We start from the raw sequence: 18,069 nt of genomic DNA, 5'->3' as shown, positions 1-18,069 counted from the left end.
AGTCTTTGACACTACTACTACCACTAATAATAATAATAGTTTTGTGTAAAAAAAAAAGAACTTTTTGTTACTACGCAGAGCGATTATATAAAAAAAAATGACGCAAATAGTGAGTCTTCTTAATAGTACTGTTGCACTATGCAGACGCTACAAAATAGCAGCATATGGTGGAAAATGGGAAAAAAAGAGAAGCAAAAAAAGAAGAAAAAATGGGAAAATAAAGAGAAATATCATTTTCAAAGAAAATTGGCCATTACTGTAGCTTTGACAAGTATATTTCTTTGTAGTTACCATACAAATATAAATAAATAAATTAATATATATATATATATTTCTGGGTATGTATGTCTCCTTAAATTTACGTATATGTAAAGAAAAAAAGCATACAAAGGTTTCCACCAGTGCATCATAAAAAAAAAAAAACAATGGCATGGTAAAACGTCCTGAACCCATTTATTTTATCGTTTCGTAAGTCACTATTTTTAAAAAAATTTTTAATTCTTGCAGTTCATGTCCATCTCCTTATTTAAAACTAATTTTCGGTTTCTCGTGAACGTGACTGCAGATCCTCTAGACGACGCCACACAGCTTCCTTTTTCTTCTCAATCTCAGTTAAAACATGATCAGAGACAGAGTTTTTCTTATCTTTATTGCTTCTGCTACTGTTATCACTATCATCATCATTATCACTATTATCTGATTTATCAAGCGCAGATGCAGGACGTTTTGTACCAGGTTTCTCATTATTTTTAGATAAGGAAGGTAGTGGCGGTGCATTATACCCTGATAGAAGATTTGGTACAAACTTTGATTGAGTCAGAAGCGGTTTTGAGGCGATACGCCATCGCAGACGGGGGAGCATTGTCTGTGGATGACGTGATAAATGAGGACTGGTGAATTGACCACATACAAAAGTATCACCAGTAATGTAACCGGCACCTTTACTCATAGAAGTATCATCTAAAGCATTAGTAGATACGGCAAAAACAGTAAAACACTTCCCTTTTACCACTTCAACCTTATTTAAAGATTGGTTTTCTACTTCTTGCGTAGTCGATACATTTTCCATAGTATTTTCACTTCCTTTATTAGTTGTATCAGTAGTATTAGGATGAGAATTATTTAGTTCACTGCCTTCATTAGAAGTGGTAATAAGAGCTGCTGCTGCTGCTGAAGTCTTGCGTGTTGGTCGTGAACTGAAAAAAGACGATGTAAAAGAACCAATTGAACTATTTGTCATGGATGTGATACCAGTATTTACAGGATTGGATGTTATGGTTTCTATTTGCCTTACAGTTTTCATACGTTTAAGTTCCTCTGCAAATCGTTCTGCATTCCAATCTGCAAGAAATATCATTTCATTCCCTAGAATAGATTCACCTTTTGTTTCTCCAGCAAGTACAGTGGATCCAGCACACAATGCATAGGCACGAAATCGCATTCTTTCCTCTTCTGTAAACAATTGCCGTTTCTTTTCACACCATGCTTCAATAGCAGCAAAGTCCAGACGTTCCACTGGGGCAAGTACCATCTGTTCAATTTCAGCATACGCATTACGTATAGCTGATGGAAATAGTGAGACACTTCGAGCAGGAAGTAAAACAAGAAGTTGAACCAAAACATCTGTTGGTCCAGCACTTCCTCGCACCACATGAGTAGATTCTTTCATTGAAGATGTTTCAATCCCGGATTTATCCACCCGATGACGTTTCTCTGCCAACTCCATTAACGCCTCATAGGAGAGTACACCACAGTACTTTCGCAATAAATGCAGTGGCGGGGCAGTACTATAGGGATAATAACACCCCCAGTGTTCCACCACACCCGCACTATTCTGCAATGACCACTGAAGCATTGTCCAGTAGGCGTAACAACGTGGGGCCTGTTCTTCCTCTTCTGCCTGTTTTCTTTTTTGAAATTCCACATCTGCGAATCCCCAGTCAGTTACTCCTTCAGAGCCGCTATTAATAGCGAGGGTTCCATCCCCACCATGACGCTCCTCCCGCATCTCTGCAAGGGAGTCTAATGCGTATCGTGCGGCATCAAACTGAATTGTATTAGTTAGTGAATCAATGATAGTACGATCACGAGAAATAAAGTCTGTTGCAAGGAGTTCTAATAAACCATCAAGAAATCCTCCTTCTATACGGCAACCCAGTGAGGGAAGGAAATCATTACCAAATAAAAGAAGTACAAATACTACATCATGAAGTGCCCGTTCAAATTGTTGACTTTTCTTCGCAATTTCTTCAGCAGAGTTTGTATCACTGCTGTACTGTAATCGAAGCTTCGATCGTAACTCTTCACGAAAGAAATGAATACTGAAAAAAGTACAAGACCAAGCATCACCTGTTTGATTTTTCCAGCTATTTCCAGAACCAGATTTTACATCATTATTTACAGGATACTCATAACGGAGAACGTGTATACGTGGTTCATGAAGAATTAAAGAACACACTGTCACATCTGTATCGGAACTACAAATAACATGAGAAGTATTTGGGTTATAATTTGGTTGAGAACGAAATCGACGAATAGCATCGGCAATTTTATTTTCACCCTCACCAGGTCTCCAGACATCATCCACGAGAAAAGAAATAGGCACCACAGAAGAACTTTCATCCATTGAAATATCACTTTTTTCTCCACTACTCCGCTGATATTCACGTAATCGCTCAATGTTGATCCGCTCTGCACGACTGGCACAGTAAAAGTGAAGTGCATCTGTTAAACGAGACATAAACGGTGTCCCAACGCTGATACTATTACTATCCCACTCTACAGATCTGCCACCACCACCACCAGCAGCAGCGTTATGATGATGATGATAATGATGATTATTATTACTACGACGTCTTCGACGTCTAGAACGTTGTTGAGCCAATTTCCCCATTGGTGAGATACCATCCACAGCTAAATACACCAGAGAACGTGGACGCACGAGACGCAAAACAATATCATCAAGAAGATCAAATAGTTTACGCAATATAGCAGTGTCCATATCCGCTACTGCAGCCTCACTTGCAGCCACAAGGGCAGCAGATTGATAGACTAATCCATTTACATCAATATATAGACAGTCTGTTTGTAGGTTACAGGTACTGGGTAAAAAACATGAGGAGAAACGTCGTTTGAGCCAGGTAAGAAGCAGAGGAACTCCCATTTTTCTTTAAAAATTCTTCTTCTGTACTCGTGTTTACTACTCTAATTCTCTTCTAATAATTTCATTTCAGAGATGCATACAGAAAAAAAAAAAGAAATAAAAAAAAAAGAAAAGGAATTGAAAACTAAGCTGAGATATTCCCAAATCCTATTCCACCCAATTGTACCAAAAGAAGAGAACAAAAAAAGAATTAAACATATGCGCATACTTTACTCTTTTCAAACGTCTGTACATTTACCAACTTTCTACACATTTTACACACCATCAATATATATATATATATATATTACGAATGTAAAACGTTGTACAAATCTTCCATTGTAACGTTGCCATCGTCATCCACATCACACTCCATAAGTGCCGTATCAAGTTCAACATTTGTCATATTACATAAGTGCAAAATATCAGAGTCACTCGCCAATACACCCTCATTCACCAAACGCCCAATTGTCGCCCTTACATCCTTCAAAGAAATTGAGCCATCTTTATCTACATCCAATAGACTAAAGAGTTCAGATACCTCAGACTCTTTTGCAGTTGGGTTGTCCTCCTCCTCTAGTAACATATTGGATAAGATAAAAAGGAAAAGTGAGAGGGTCACACCATCTCTTGATGACTTCTTAGGTATAGAGGAAGAAGCAAAATTCTTATCAGGATTCTCAAATGCGTCATTAGAAATAGATTCCTCACCATCAACTCTTACTTTTTTCTTATTGGTTGCTGTACGAGGGGGCGACTTTACCTTCCTTGCTGTATTTGGATTCATCTGGACAGCTTCTAAAGCCGCCTGGGCAGCCGCTGCCTCAATGCTACGTTGCTGCGTAACAAAATCAATTGGATCATCATTAAGTGTGTGTACTAGATCAGCTACTTCAAGTGAGGAAATGGCCATACCTAAATCGAGAAAAAATTGTTGTAAACCCTCTACCCCCAATTTTCTCTCTGTTTTTCCCTCTTCATGCTGTTCTTGCTGTTCTACTGGTAATGATGCTGCCGATGACTTTTCCCCATCACCAGCCAAAGAAGTTTTATAAACTATTGGGCTGAAATAATTCCTGTCTCTTGGACTCCGTGAATCATCTCCAGGTGCTTGGGAGACCTTTTCCGCAGCTATACATGCATCCTCAGCTTTAACCGTATCTGGAGATTCACTGGGACTGGCTCCAACGCCTAATTTCTCAAGCATAGAGGGATCTATTAAAGTTCTAGATCTCCTTGATGAGCGTGATATCATCATCATGAGTTCACGTTCCAGTTGGAGTTTTGATTCTAGTGCACAGTAATGATCAAAAACAACTTTGGCCTCTTTTACAACGGTAGGAGAGAGATAATATCTCTGGGCCAGACGTATTACATCATTTTCATCTATAGAACGGTCCTCTTGCAAAAAAGGATTCACATCTTTAAAAATAACCGATTGGGATTTTCCTCGTGCCCCAGTTAACTCATTGCTACTCATTATTATTATTATTATTATTATTATTATTATTATTATTATTATTATTATTATTATTATTATTTTTATTTTATTTTATTTTTTTTCGTTCTTCTTCTTTTATTCCACGATTTATCCCCGAGTACACTACCCCCTACCAACCCAAAGGAGAAGAAATAAACAAAAAAAAAGGGGAAAAGAAAAGAAAAGAATCAGAAAGAACCAAAATAAACACTCATATCTATTCAATGATAATGGGGTGAGAAAAGAAATAAAAAGAAGCCAAGACAGCATCACCAAGTTCAGATAAAAGCAGGATTTCTCTTTCTTTCGCCTTCATACACACAGAAAGAAAGAGAGATAAAAAAGAAATATAAAGAGGAGCATGCCCGCATCCCAATTATCCTTAGGTGATCGGAGTATCGCGATAAAGAGGTGTACGACTCTCCAAGAGATCATTGGCCCTTGATATCATCAAAAGAAATGCCAATGCATTTCCCTCAAAAAAAAAAGGAAGGACAGAAGAAAATGTTTGGTTTGAGAATCCTTGATTAAATAAACCAAGAGGGAATACTCAAGTATGAGCGCAGTTTTGTGAATTAAACCCATAAAAACACGTTCCCCCCACCCATTTCTCCATACCCGAAGACCTTTTTTTTTTTTCCACCCACCTACGTCCCCTATTTCTTTCCCGACTTAACAAGCTTATTGGTTTACTTTTCTTCCCTCTTCTTTTTCCTTTTATCTTAGAGGTATATATAGCTTTGCGTTCTAAGATTGTTTCTGGAAATCAGGAAACGTGTTCCATATTTCCTCCAACTTTGTTTAGGGTTTTTTTTTCCTTTCCGTTTCAGTATTTAACTCTTGTATCATAAAAGAAAATATATCGTGGAGAAAATACAAGACATTATTATTCACCATTGTCGTCACTTATAATGGTTAAAATGATGAGATAATCGCTTTCAGTAATTTCACAGTACTTTCACGGAGTTCTTATGGGTTTGGTTGTGTGTTTGTGTTTGTGTTTGGGTGTACGCGTTTATATACGCTTTGATGGGTAAGTGTGCGAGGGGGAGAGGAAACGTTAGGAGAAGAGAGGTATATACGAGAAAAAAAGAAAAAATTCTCTCCTCCCATGATCGTAGTAAAACAGAAATGTAAAAAAACATTGAAAAACAAAACAAAACAAAAAAAAGAAAACACATGCACACACTTAATATAGAAAAAAGGTAAAAAAAACGCGAACAACTCAGACACATATACACAACCACACAACAGAAAAATAAAAGGGAACGTCGTGAACCCAAAAAAGGAGTTCCAGTAAAACGAGCGGAGGAAAGAAAAAGTAAATACCCCATGCATTCACATGAGTTAAAACTTTAACAGACACATATATATATATATATGTTCCCATGCTATATATGCGACAACGGGGGATGAAAAGGTAAATTCTGTGGTTATAAAAAACACAGAAAAAAAAAGACACATGTACATAACACAAAAGGTCATGCAACGTATATAATTACTGCACGACACAACGATTATGAGTCAACGTGAAAGGAGTATAGTTTCCCCATTTTCTTTCGCTCCCTCTATTTGCTTTCTCTACTTTATGGATTATTCACCATGCCCTATGGTCCTGTCTCACCCCCCATTACAGGATATCTGAGTTGTCTGTTTCAATGAGTTTAACTACAACGTTCTGGTCGGCGAGTGTTGTAATATCACCAAAGTCTTTATAGATGCCCGCAGCAATTTTCCGTAGAATGCGGCGAACAATCTTTCCCGATCGTGTCTTTGGTAGCCCTCCCTGTGCGGGATGGATGCGGTCTGGTGTGGCGAGCGGTCCAATAACGGTGCGCACGGTGGCCCGTACGGCTTCCAGCAGTGCCTTGTCCACCTTGACGTGCTCGTGGAATGTGACAAAGACGTATATGCCCTCGCCCTTTATATCGTGTGGGACCCCGACGACGGCGCTCTCAACAACGTCTGGATGTGTGTTGACGGCGTCCTCCACCTCGCTTGTGCCGATGCGGTGTCCGCTGACGTTGAGGACGTCGTCGACGCGGCCGGTGATCCAGTAGTAGCCGTCCGCGTCCCGGCGGGCGGCGTCGCCGGTGAGGTAGCAGCCGTCGAAGGGGAAGTAGACCTGCTCGTAGCGGCTGTGGTCGCCAAAGACGGTGCGGGCCTGCCCGGGCCACGGCCGGCCCACCGCGAGGAGCCCGTCGCCCGCCCCCGGCAGCACCTCGTGGGTGTCGGCCCGCAGCAGCAGCGGCGCCACGCCGAAGAACGGCAGCGACGCGCTCCCCGGCTTCAGCGGCGTGCAGCCCGGCAGCGGCGTGATGAGGTGCCCGCCCGTCTCCGTCTGCCACCACGTGTCGACAAGGTCCGCGTGGCGGCCGCCCACCACGTCGTGGTACCAGTGCCACGCCTCCACGTTGATCGGCTCGCCAACGGAGCCAAGCACGCGCAGCGTACGGCGGGAGGTGCGCAGCACAGGCTCATCGCCGTACCTCATCAGCGAGCGGATCGCCGTGGGGGCGGTGTAGAAGATCGTCACGCCGTGCCTGTCCACCAGCTCCCACCAGCGGGAGGGGGTGGGGTAGGTCGGAATCCCCTCAAAGAGTACGGAGGTCGCGGCATTCAGCATCGGGCCATACACCAGGTAGGAGTGACCAGTGATCCAGCCAATGTCGGCGGTGCAAAAGTACACATCATCCAGGTGGTAGTCAAAGGAATACTTGAAGGTGGTGGCAGCATACACCATATAGCCGGCAGTGGTGTGCAAGATCGCCTTGGGTTTGCCAGTGCTGCCGGAGGTGTACAGCATGAAGAGTGGGTCCTCAGCACCAACCCACTCCACCGGGCAGTCCGACAACTGCTCCTCCGTCATGGTCTTCACCACATCATCGTACCACGCATCACGGCCCTCCTTCATTATCACATCCCCACGATTGTATCGATTCAAAACAAGAGATTTCAAATTGAATCCATTCTTCTCACACTCAGCAATGGCATCATTTACAACCTTCTTTAGAGGGATCGGCTTCTCCCCACGGACAGAGGCGTCGGCGGTGACAATGAGTTTGCTTTTAGAGTCCAAGATGCGGGCGGCAAGTCCCTGTGCAGAGAACCCGGCAAACACAACGGAGACCACGGCACCAATTCGTGCTGCTGCCAGCATTACCTGCACGGCGAAAGGAACCATTGGAAGGTACAGAGTAATGGAGTCGCCTTTACCGATACCATAGTGATGCCTTAATACTGATGCCACCTGCACCACCTCCTTGTACATTTCCCCATACGTTACCTTGCTGCTTTCCTCCACTGCATTTCCTTCCCAGTAATAACACACACGATCCCTGTGGTGCGGTAAGTGTCGATCAAGAGCGTTATAGCAAACATTTGTAATAGCGCCATCAAACCATTTGACAAATATTTTCCCCTTTTTTTTATCATAGTTGTACTCTAATATATCCTTATCTGAAGGCCATAACTCCTTCCAGTAAAAATTTTCTGCTGCAAGTTTGCTCCAGAATGCAGAAGGATCTTTCATAGATTTTTCATACATGGCTTGACGGGCAGCAAGATCAGGTCCAACATAAGATTTTGCACTGTTTTCACTGTAGGGACCAACAACGTCGTGGTCGTGCCTGTAGCGAGATGCTTCCATATCATTGTCCATTTTTCTTGCTCAACTTTTTTATTTATTTTTTATTTCTTCGGATTTAAATTCTTCCTTTGCTAAATATTCTTTGTTGTGAAGTGCTGGAGACAGAAAAGAAACACAGTAGACATAAATAAAAACAAGAACAAGAGAAAGGAGTAAAGTTTATCTTTTATCATGAATCATTTCTTCAATACGTCCTCTTGAAGAAGTCATAAAAAACTTTACACTTATCTCACGCTACTTAATACAAAGGGATCACAAACAGTTTAGCGATGATTCCTTCTCACTTCGTTCATTTCATTTTTTCCTTCAAATCCCAAAAAAATATAAGAAAGTCAAGACGTCTTTGGGGCCGTGGTACATCACCGGCTATAAGTGAAACCAGGCGTGAGACAAAAAGAGTGGAGGTTATTACAGACAACACTATAAGTACGAAATACGCTATAACAGTAAGGTTGACCCCCTCAAAATTACCAATAGCGTCTATACGAAGATTGTACAAGAAGACCTGCCATTTCTCTGGATGAGTTGGAAAAGCGTTACGTCTGCCGCGAATCTCCAGGAGAGAAATATAGCCGTTATCATCATGTTTCCCATCAACTTCTATTTCCTTGGTGTCCTCAAAACCAATATCAACCGCCCCATCACCATCAATGAAATCAAAACCTAATTCATCAGTATATGTTCGAAAATGAAGCATATTGACATCTGCAAGCTTTCGTTGCCCTTGTTCAGTAAAACGCTGCCCCATGGGATTATATGTTTCCTCTCCTTCCTCCTTTCTCTGCTGTTCCTGCATCTCAACAAGCGATCGGTGCAGGCGGCCGACGTGTATCTTATAGTCGATGGATGGTGATCCCAAGAATGAGAGATGTACAAGATAACGGCGATCCCGCTGCAAACCGGTCAAAATGTAACGTCGTCGAACTTCTGTCAGTATATTAGATGGGAATTCCATCGTCTCGTTAAAGCGCATCTCCCCAACTTTCAGAACTTCAAAGCCACCTTCGTAGATGTACGGAGTGGCGGCTTGTGAATCTCCAGATAGTAAAGCAGCAAAAGCCAGACATAGTAATAACTCAATCATGATGTTTATTATTTTTCTTTCTTGTTTACCAGTAGCAAAAAGAAAGAAAAGGAAAGAAATAGTATTCTTCTAAAAAAAGATAAAACAAACAAAAACAAAGAAAAAAAAATAATAAAAAAGAAAAGTTTATTCGTCTTCAATTCACCTTGATATCACTTTAACTTCATCATCATCAACGGTGCCTCTTCTCTCTCACCGTCGTGGTTTGCGAATAAATCCTGGCCAATCATCAAGCCCAAAACCCCGACGGTTTTCTCTCTCACCACAGCTGCGTGGCTGCGGGATTTCCCTCTTCGCAAGACAAACCATAAAAGACTCATCACTCCCGCGTCGACTTGATGAGGGTTTACAAACAGCTGTCTTTAGAAACCATCGCTGCGCCTCCACCCGAAGCTCTTCATACGCCGTTGGTGATCCCAGCACTTTACAGAGAAAATGACCACCATGTGTTAATTGTGATGTGGCAAAGGCAAGAGCTTCCATGTTTAACTGCATTTGTTTTTGTCTATCATCTGTACCGCCTGTTCCGCGGTTAAGGCACATATCAGACATAACCACATTAACCATTCCTTTAGCATTCACACTAGACATACGCGTGAGTAGTTCCTGCTGTACATCCGCCTTTGTAAAGTCGCCTTGAATACACACAGCTCCAGGCACTCTTGCCGATACTTGTAGAATATCAACTCCAAATAGTGCACAGTTATCTCCACAACGTTCACGTGTTACCTGCAGCCAACTTCCGGGACTACAACCAATATCCACCACAACTCGCGTGTGTTGACGCGAGAATAGGCCGAACTTATCATCCATATCAATAAGTTTAAAAGCACTACGGGCAACGTATCCACGCCGGCGAGCCTCTACTACGAATGGGTCTCCAGATTGTTTCTGCATCCACTGCTTTCCTCCATGATGTAGACAGAGTCCACTCAGACGATACATAAGATTCTCTGTTGATTCCACTGCTCACACGCTATTTCAATCACAATCTTAATTTATCAATATTCCTCTTTCTTTTTTTCGCTCTCACTCGCTCCGTGTCTGTCGTATACAAGGGTCTCAGAGAGAGAAAAGTGGAGGCGAGTGAGCTCTGCAAGTAAAGTAGTGCTATAACCCTAGTTCACGCATACAACAAGGGCTAAACAGGGTAGTCCCACTGCTGTTTCCCCATTGAAAATTCTCATATACGAAAAAAGAAAGAAAAAAAAAGAAAGTGAAGAGAAACTCTAATCCAAATTGAGAATAATAATAATAATAATAATAATAATAATAATAATAATAATAATAATAATAATAATAATAACAATCAAAAATAAATGTAATACAACTAATCTCTCTTTTTTTCAAAATACCTTCTGCATTCCCCATATAACCCGCAATTCTGTAGGAGATCCACCATACGTCATAGTAAGTTCCTCACCCTTTTCAATATCCCTAAGTGAGCGTAAGCATATAATAGGTTCATGCGATGTAGGCGTTTGTTCTGGAACCATCAATGCAACATTTTCATGTTCGCTATGATTGCATATATCTATGACTGGACACAAAAACGCAATGGGTTCCTTTACAAGCGTCTTATCATCCGTTCCTCCTGTAATATCAAAACTATTCTCAAACGGTGTCTCACTAAATGCATGCCGAAGTATCCAGCGATGATCCATAGGAGCCATACGACTAAATATCATGGCTAATGACCATTGAAGCAGTGGTCTAATTTCTGCCTGTGATACTCCAAAGTGTGAGGCCATGGCGGATTGACCAATACGGCAAACCTCTGCCCCATCTAATGATCCATTTATATTACTTATAAGTTGTTCAAAATCCCCTTCACTACGAGGCATAAATTGTATATACTTTAGTGCCTCTTCTCCTTCACGCATGTCATTGCGTAAAATAAGATAGGTCATATAACATGCTAGGAGAAATTGATTATGACGAATAATAGAACGATCTGCCACACGACTATTTTCTACAAAATGTTTCTGAAGAAAATACTTATTCGCCTCATTTGGGGGAAATATGGAAAAGAAGGTTTTATTCTTTAACGCTCTGGCTGGATGAAGGCAAGCACGTACGGAAAGCATAACAATATTTTCATCCTTACGTATATCTTTATTAGCGATTAATCCCCGCATATTACCACCACCCCGTGTTATAGTGCCAATGCGGCATAAACCCCGTGTGAGTACGTGATGAGATCTGCAATACTCCACAAAGTGTTTTGCCTGTTCTTGTGGGGAGAGAAGAACACGTAAAAGATGTCTATTCTCATACACTGGCATCTATTTCCTTTCTTATATATATATATATATATATATATATATATATATATTCGTATATGTATATGTATATGTATATGTATATCCTTCTCTTACTTTAAAAATGAATAAGGATTCAGGAAGAAACGGAAAAAAAGAAAAGCAACAGATAACACAGTTATGACTTTTATTTTATTTTGTTTTTGGTTTTAATCGTTATTATTTGAATACAGCAGAGTGGAGAAATGAAAGACATTTTTCTCCATTTGCAGACGGCATTTCTTTAGAGAGAAATAGGTGAAGAAGAGAACCAATACCGTTTTTCTTTTTCATACCACATTCAAAAAAGTAGATTGAAGTTCAGATAATAATAATAATAATAATAATAATAATAATAATAATAATAATAATATTTTTTCATCCCCTAATACAAAACACACAGAGAGAGAAAAAATTCCACCTATAAATAGAATCGCTTTTTTCATCCTTACGAAACAAAAAAGAAAAAGAAACAAAAATATATATTGATGAGGAAATACTATTAAAGATTAAGCCACAGCCTTTGCTTTTTTGTTTCCCTTGGCCACTTCAAACAAATGATTTAAATGCTCTTGTGAAACCTGAAGGCATTCGAGATCAAGTTTCTCTCTTTCTGCTGCTGGAAGCTTTTCACGTTCCACACCGGCATCGTAGTTCTCCTGCAAACGTGCAACACGCATGGGATTAGTAGTGAAAGCGGGTGTTCTCATGGGCATTTTTTTTCCTTTAGGATGTCTGCTTCTTTTTTTGTTTTTATTTATTTGTTTAGTATCGTATGTGGATGCGCAGCTCTAGTATGAATATCTTATCAAAGCTTATCTATATTAACACGAAATATATATATATATATATATATATATATATATATATATATACCGATAGATAGAAAGAGAGAAAAAGAGAATCGATATACAGAAGATATAGACATATAGACATATACACACATATATATATATATATATATATATATATATATATATATATATATATATATAGATAAATAAATGTACAGTTAAGAAACTATAATTCACCAAAAAAATGTGATCGCTAGCAGACGTATGGAATTAATGCCTTTCGCTGAAGTTTCTTGTACTTATTTCCAAACTGTTTTATATACCACGCATGATGAGCCTGGGCTCGTGGAAGTAAATTAGCCAAAACATAAAATGTAAAACTACACGCAGCAAGTCCCGCCTCATACTTTATTTTTATTTTTCCTTCTCTTGTTACTTCTACTATTGCTGTATTATTATTATTATTATTAGTAGTAGTAGTAGTAGTAGTAGTAGTGGTAGTAGTTAAACAGACAATAAGTGTATATCCACACCACTCCACAATCTCGCTAAGAAAGTTCGCACAACTGACGTATTCAAACAATCCACCGTGTGGTATTTTGTACACCCAACGCGGGTGTTGTCTCTTAAGGGCGAGAAGATGATAATCATATTGCATATTAAGTGCCATTCCAGTGAAAAATAGAACCACACCAAACACAAACAGCACATTCCACCAAAAAGACTGAAAAGAAGATTCCATTACAATATCAGTTGTGTTATTTCGTATATTTGCCAACAATTGCAGTCGTCCATTAAAAATACAATAAAACGTGGCACTTAAAGTTACGTGAAGTGGCACAGGTGTGGACTGCCGCACAAATAACGGATAAAAGAGACTGCGGTGGGTGTAATGCAGCACAAAGAGAAGTATACCAATATGTAATGTATGCATTGCCGCATATATATAAGAAATAACGCTAATGAGATTATTATTATTATTATTATTATTATTATTATTATTATTATTATTATTATTCCACATTACACGTCTTATCCAATCACCATTACTACAGTTTAGTGCATGCGATGGATACTCTACAGTAATGTAGTACAATACATTTAACAGTGTTGGACATTCCTGCAAAGCCCAAGCAAGAGAGGCGGGAAGTGTTAATTGTACACGCGTGATATATGCATGACGGCCAAATGGGGCAATCATAACGAAACGTAAGAGAATGTATGTTAATATTCCCATAAAGAAATGAAAATAAGTACTGGATAGTAATACGGTATTACTATTTAATGGCATTACATACGTGGATAGGAGTATGATGCAAACCATTGTAGTGAGAAGATTTAAAATGGCTACGAGAATCAGCCGCAGAGAGGTCATTATATATATATATATATATACGGGTTTGAGATTTCACTATATATTTCCCTTTAAACAAATAGATAGATTAGATAAATAAATAAATAAATATCAAAGGTACACTTGACTCGTGTCATACGTATGTAGATGTCAAAATTTATACCACAAGAAATAAGTAAATAAATAAATAAATAAATATATGTATATGTATACATTCGCTCGCAGTTTTCACGCATTGTTTCTTTCTTTGTTCTCGCATTTTCCCCCATTTTTTTCCTTTTCTCTTTCTTTTCGTTATCAGAGAATAAAACTTATTAAAGGACACCAAGCCACTTTTTCCTTCCAGCTGCCGGGTAATTTTCATTATACTGCTGAGCCTTTTTATTCTTTACTTCCGCACTATAAGACTCCAAGGCATTTTGAAAGAGAAACCGGAGTTTTTCGTCCGATACAGTTAAGGCCAAATAATCAAGTTTCTCTCTTTCTGCTGCTGGAAGCTTTTCACGTTCCACACCGGCATCGTAGTTCTCCTGCAAACGTGCAACACGCATGGGATTAGTAGTGAAAGCGGGTGTTCTCATGGGCATTTTTTTTCCTTTAGGATGTCTGCTTCTTTTTTTGTTTTTATTTATTTGTTTAGTATCGTATGTGGATGCGTAGCTCTAGTATGAATATCTTATCAAAGCTTATCTATATTAACACGAAATAAATAGAGAGAAATAAAGAAACACAAAGAAATATATAAATAAAAATAAATAAATAAATAAATAAATAAATATATATATATATATATATGTATATATAAGAGAGATACACACAAAAACACAAAAAGAGCAGATAGATAAATAGATATATGTCTATAGGTACAGAAAATCACGTACAGGAATAAACCGAGGAAAGATTTACACACAAAAAACAAAAACAAAACAGCGCAACTGTTAGTTACATCAGTTATTGGAATATGGAAAGATAATAACCATAACAACAGCAATAACAAGAAAAAAAAATGCGAACGTAAACAGAAAGTACAAGTCAAGAAAAAAGTAACAACGAAGAGCGTAATTCAATGAAATTCAGAATATACGAAAAAGACAACAATGATATTGACCTTGTTGTTGTTATGATTCTTCTTGTTATTTTTCTTTCGTTCTTTCTATTTCTTCTTTTTTCCCTTTTCTTTCTATTTCTTTTTCCTCTATCTATATGCACGTGAAGCCCGTTTTTTTTTCCTCCTCCTCTTCTTTTTTCTTTTCGAACTCCCCTCTCTCCCTCCACTTAAGCGAAAAGAAAAAAAATAACACAAATTTCTCTTTTCTTTCCGAGATCATCAATTAGAAAATAGAAAGCGAGAGCATCAAACATGTCTTCACTTTACTTCTCTTCTGTAAATTTAACAGAAGGAGGAGAATAAAAAGGTGAAAAACAAAAAAAACAATAAATAGTGAAGGAAATAGATAGATAACATTCTGCAATCAAGGGAATGATGATATATATATATATATATATATATATATATATATATATATATATATATATATATATAGAGGGAGAGAGAGACATACATTACTACAAGAAACTGGGAAAGAGGATTATTATTATTATTATTATTATTATTATTATTATTATTACCATTATTATTACTATTATTGCCTTTCGGGTACGGAATAACACTGTCCCTCTCTTTACTGTTCATCTATACGTGTCTGTCGCTATACTTTCCTCTTCTTATTATCTCTCTTTCTTTCTCTTTTTCTTCCCATTCCTCTCATTCCTCCCCATCACTTTCACTCTCCCTGTCGACTCCATCCATAATGAGATCCGCCTCAGACACGCACGGCTCCGCACACACCCAACGGGCCAGAAACAACAACACCGTCAACACCACCGCCCCCCACAACGCCACTTCCACAAACGATCGCATCCATTCCTCCTTTTCCGTCACTTCTTTCAATTGTTGTTGTTTAAATGTCCATGTCAGTGGAAGAATGTGCAGCCGTCGGGCGGCGGCCGCCACGTACGGCTGCAGTAATTTCCCCGCGACTACCGCCGGTGTGTACGTCGCCGCCGGCAGCCGCGCGAGAATAGAAATAACAACACCCGCCTCCACCACACCGTTGGGAACCGCAATAGCGAGAAGTAACAACCACCAACCCATTTGTGTTGTAAAGAATGCACACAATGACGAAGAAAGAGAATTAGAATTATTATTATTATTAGAAGAAGAAGCGAAAGGAGGTGTACGGCGTGGATGGACGAGAAGGTGGAGGAGTAATAACTCTGCCATAATACCGCCAAGGGCGTAGAAGAACTTCTCCACGGGAAATGCCATTACATCTTCCCATCGTAATACATTATTATTATTATTATTATTATTATTATTATTATTATTATTATTATTATTAGTAGTAGTAGTAGTAGTAGTAGTAGTAGTAGTAGTGCCTGGAATAGCACGGAGTCCCTGGGCAAATAGTGCAGGCGATGTGAATCCAGCGAGAAACGGTTTCACAAATGGAAGTGCGGTGCGTGGAAGTAAAACGTCGATAATACGATTTGTGTATTTCAGCGCCAACTGCACATTTTCATTTATAGCGGCGGCAAAGGTGTCGGACATTGTGAGACCAACGGCCGGATGGGTGTAAAAAAGTGCGGCGAGAATGAGGGCGGCAGTGAGAAGAATGGCGGGAGGGCCGTAGTGTGAGATGAGACGAGGTACCATTCGGGTTTTTTGTTTTCTTTTCTTTTCGTTTTTAATAGTAATAGTAATAGTGGATATTGAAGAGAATGAACGGTACACACTGCTGTTACTCCTACTGAGATATAATCATCATAGTAGTAATAATAAGAGATAAAGAAAGAAAAGGAAAAAAAAAAGAATAATAACATATGAACAATCTATGAAAAGGATGGGGGCACATATTACAAAAAAATAAAAGACGAAAGGAGAGGAAATAGAGATAGCGGGAAATTCTCCGTTTTTCTCTTTGATTATCCTTCCAGCTATTTCTCTCTCGTTTTATTAAATTTCTTTGGTCGCTGCATATACCTCCAAATGAAAAACAAAACAAATCCAAACTATAAAACGATTCGTAAAGGTGAACGGCAAAGGACAATGCCATTCATATATATATATATATATATAAGAGATTCCTCTGCGACCACTACCCACTTGGCGTACCCATCTTTGCATAGTACACAACAGTGGTGTACTTATTACAATACCTCGTTGTGAGTCCCATCACGGAGTGATCCTCACGCCTCTGAAAGTACACGTGATTGATTGTAACATTCAGCGGCAGCGGGAGATGTTCCGGCGGCATAACTTCACCAGCAGCAGACACAACGCCATCGCGTGTGCATCGGACGGCATTTGGTGGTGTGTTGAGTGGTGTGTAACGTAAATGCACAGGAACGAGCGGTGGGTACTTGCGCGATTCTTCAAATATAATTTGTTCCTGTCCCCATCCATCGCCATCATTCATGATCTCCTCATCCTCCCGTGTTAAGAGGAGTGCATCATTCAATTCCATCACATTTACAGCGAGTTCCCCACTGTTATTATTGTTATTGTTATTGCTATTGGTATTTTCTGTATCGTTTATGTGTTTTTCACATTGTTGTTGTTGTGGTGCGTCTGCGATGGGTTGAGATCTGTCCACTATATGTTTTCCATCGACGATAAAGCGATAGTGGTGTGTGCCCTGCGGGAGTTCGAGAATTGTGTAAAAGGAGTCTTCGCTAGGCGTCATCTGCAGTGGCTGCCACTGTAGTGTTTCTACGGCAACGAAGATCTTCTTTTTTCTATCCAGCAGTGTTTTCGCATTCTTGTCGGTATATCGCAATACCACAGGGTATTTCTTTACCGCCCCAGCCCCAGCAGTATTCGTAATATTCGTAATAGTAGTACCAGTATTCATAGAGGATGAAGAGGTATCTTGCCGGCGTTCTGAACTTCTGCGTTGTTGCTGTTGTTGTTCCTGACTAGTATTAATATTCGTATTAGTCATCATAACATTACCCGCTGGATCACGGTATTGCGATGTTGTTGTTGTTGTTGGTTGTTGTAAGACATTTTCACGAATTGCGTCTGTACGCATTCCCACACTCTGCGTTGTGGCAGTGGAAGCACTGATGGAACTCTTACGGTTAGCGACATTAATACTATCAGACTTATCCCGCTTGTAAAACTTAGAATCCCTACTGTTTGGTTGCCCCATCACTTGATATTTTTACTTTTTCTTCTTTTTTGTTCTTCTATATGTTTCCCAC

At 39.5% G+C, this 18,069-nt stretch overlaps 11 protein-coding genes across 11 annotated transcripts; all 11 read right to left on the bottom strand.

Moving 5' to 3' along the window:
- Window positions 1-532: 532 nt before the first annotated feature.
- Window positions 533-3,163, bottom strand: LSM04_002505 (putative 5-3 exonuclease; the record flags this gene model as incomplete). The annotated part of the gene is made up of 1 exon (XM_067333412.1): window positions 533-3,163. The coding sequence occupies one exon, from the start codon at window positions 3,161-3,163 to the stop codon at window positions 533-535; it is 2,631 nt and encodes an 876-aa protein (XP_067190436.1).
- A 286-nt stretch (window positions 3,164-3,449) lies between these two features.
- On the bottom strand, window positions 3,450-4,622 carry LSM04_006853 (uncharacterized protein; the record flags this gene model as incomplete). Its single annotated transcript, XM_067333411.1, has 1 exon — window positions 3,450-4,622. One exon carries the CDS (start codon window positions 4,620-4,622, stop codon window positions 3,450-3,452), a length of 1,173 nt encoding a protein of 390 aa, XP_067190532.1.
- Window positions 4,623-6,252: 1,630 nt separating this feature from the next.
- Window positions 6,253-8,283, bottom strand: LSM04_000547 (Acetyl-coenzyme A synthetase; the record flags this gene model as incomplete). Its single annotated transcript, XM_067333410.1, has 1 exon — window positions 6,253-8,283. One exon carries the CDS (start codon window positions 8,281-8,283, stop codon window positions 6,253-6,255), a length of 2,031 nt encoding a protein of 676 aa, XP_067190376.1.
- A 277-nt stretch (window positions 8,284-8,560) lies between these two features.
- On the bottom strand, window positions 8,561-9,355 carry LSM04_003769 (uncharacterized protein; the record flags this gene model as incomplete). Its single annotated transcript, XM_067333408.1, has 1 exon — window positions 8,561-9,355. The coding sequence occupies one exon, from the start codon at window positions 9,353-9,355 to the stop codon at window positions 8,561-8,563; it is 795 nt and encodes a 264-aa protein (XP_067190458.1).
- A 192-nt stretch (window positions 9,356-9,547) lies between these two features.
- On the bottom strand, window positions 9,548-10,300 carry LSM04_002227 (Ribosomal RNA methyltransferase FtsJ domain; the record flags this gene model as incomplete). The annotated part of the gene is made up of 1 exon (XM_067333407.1): window positions 9,548-10,300. One exon carries the CDS (start codon window positions 10,298-10,300, stop codon window positions 9,548-9,550), a length of 753 nt encoding a protein of 250 aa, XP_067190426.1.
- A 401-nt stretch (window positions 10,301-10,701) lies between these two features.
- LSM04_001669 (SET domain) lies at window positions 10,702-11,640 on the bottom strand (the record flags this gene model as incomplete). Its single annotated transcript, XM_067333406.1, has 1 exon — window positions 10,702-11,640. The coding sequence occupies one exon, from the start codon at window positions 11,638-11,640 to the stop codon at window positions 10,702-10,704; it is 939 nt and encodes a 312-aa protein (XP_067190412.1).
- A 524-nt stretch (window positions 11,641-12,164) lies between these two features.
- Window positions 12,165-12,371, bottom strand: LSM04_001719 (uncharacterized protein; the record flags this gene model as incomplete). The annotated part of the gene is made up of 1 exon (XM_067333405.1): window positions 12,165-12,371. The coding sequence occupies one exon, from the start codon at window positions 12,369-12,371 to the stop codon at window positions 12,165-12,167; it is 207 nt and encodes a 68-aa protein (XP_067190416.1).
- A 331-nt stretch (window positions 12,372-12,702) lies between these two features.
- On the bottom strand, window positions 12,703-13,740 carry LSM04_007169 (3-oxo-5-alpha-steroid 4-dehydrogenase; the record flags this gene model as incomplete). The annotated part of the gene is made up of 1 exon (XM_067333404.1): window positions 12,703-13,740. One exon carries the CDS (start codon window positions 13,738-13,740, stop codon window positions 12,703-12,705), a length of 1,038 nt encoding a protein of 345 aa, XP_067190541.1.
- A 377-nt stretch (window positions 13,741-14,117) lies between these two features.
- Window positions 14,118-14,390, bottom strand: LSM04_007209 (uncharacterized protein; the record flags this gene model as incomplete). Its single annotated transcript, XM_067333403.1, has 1 exon — window positions 14,118-14,390. The coding sequence occupies one exon, from the start codon at window positions 14,388-14,390 to the stop codon at window positions 14,118-14,120; it is 273 nt and encodes a 90-aa protein (XP_067190542.1).
- A 1,178-nt stretch (window positions 14,391-15,568) lies between these two features.
- Window positions 15,569-16,519, bottom strand: LSM04_003404 (uncharacterized protein; the record flags this gene model as incomplete). The annotated part of the gene is made up of 1 exon (XM_067333402.1): window positions 15,569-16,519. One exon carries the CDS (start codon window positions 16,517-16,519, stop codon window positions 15,569-15,571), a length of 951 nt encoding a protein of 316 aa, XP_067190452.1.
- A 442-nt stretch (window positions 16,520-16,961) lies between these two features.
- Window positions 16,962-18,017, bottom strand: LSM04_005732 (AMP-activated protein kinase; the record flags this gene model as incomplete). The annotated part of the gene is made up of 1 exon (XM_067333401.1): window positions 16,962-18,017. The coding sequence occupies one exon, from the start codon at window positions 18,015-18,017 to the stop codon at window positions 16,962-16,964; it is 1,056 nt and encodes a 351-aa protein (XP_067190504.1).
- Window positions 18,018-18,069: the final 52 nt, after the last annotated feature.

This window comes from Trypanosoma melophagium (assembly GCF_022059095.1).
Source record: "Trypanosoma melophagium isolate St. Kilda chromosome Unknown ctg27segment0, whole genome shotgun sequence".
NCBI classification, from domain to species: Eukaryota; Euglenozoa; class Kinetoplastea; order Trypanosomatida; family Trypanosomatidae; genus Trypanosoma; species Trypanosoma melophagium.
The sequence above is the reverse complement of the archived record's forward strand: the minus strand, read 5'-3'. Positions and strand labels throughout refer to the sequence as shown.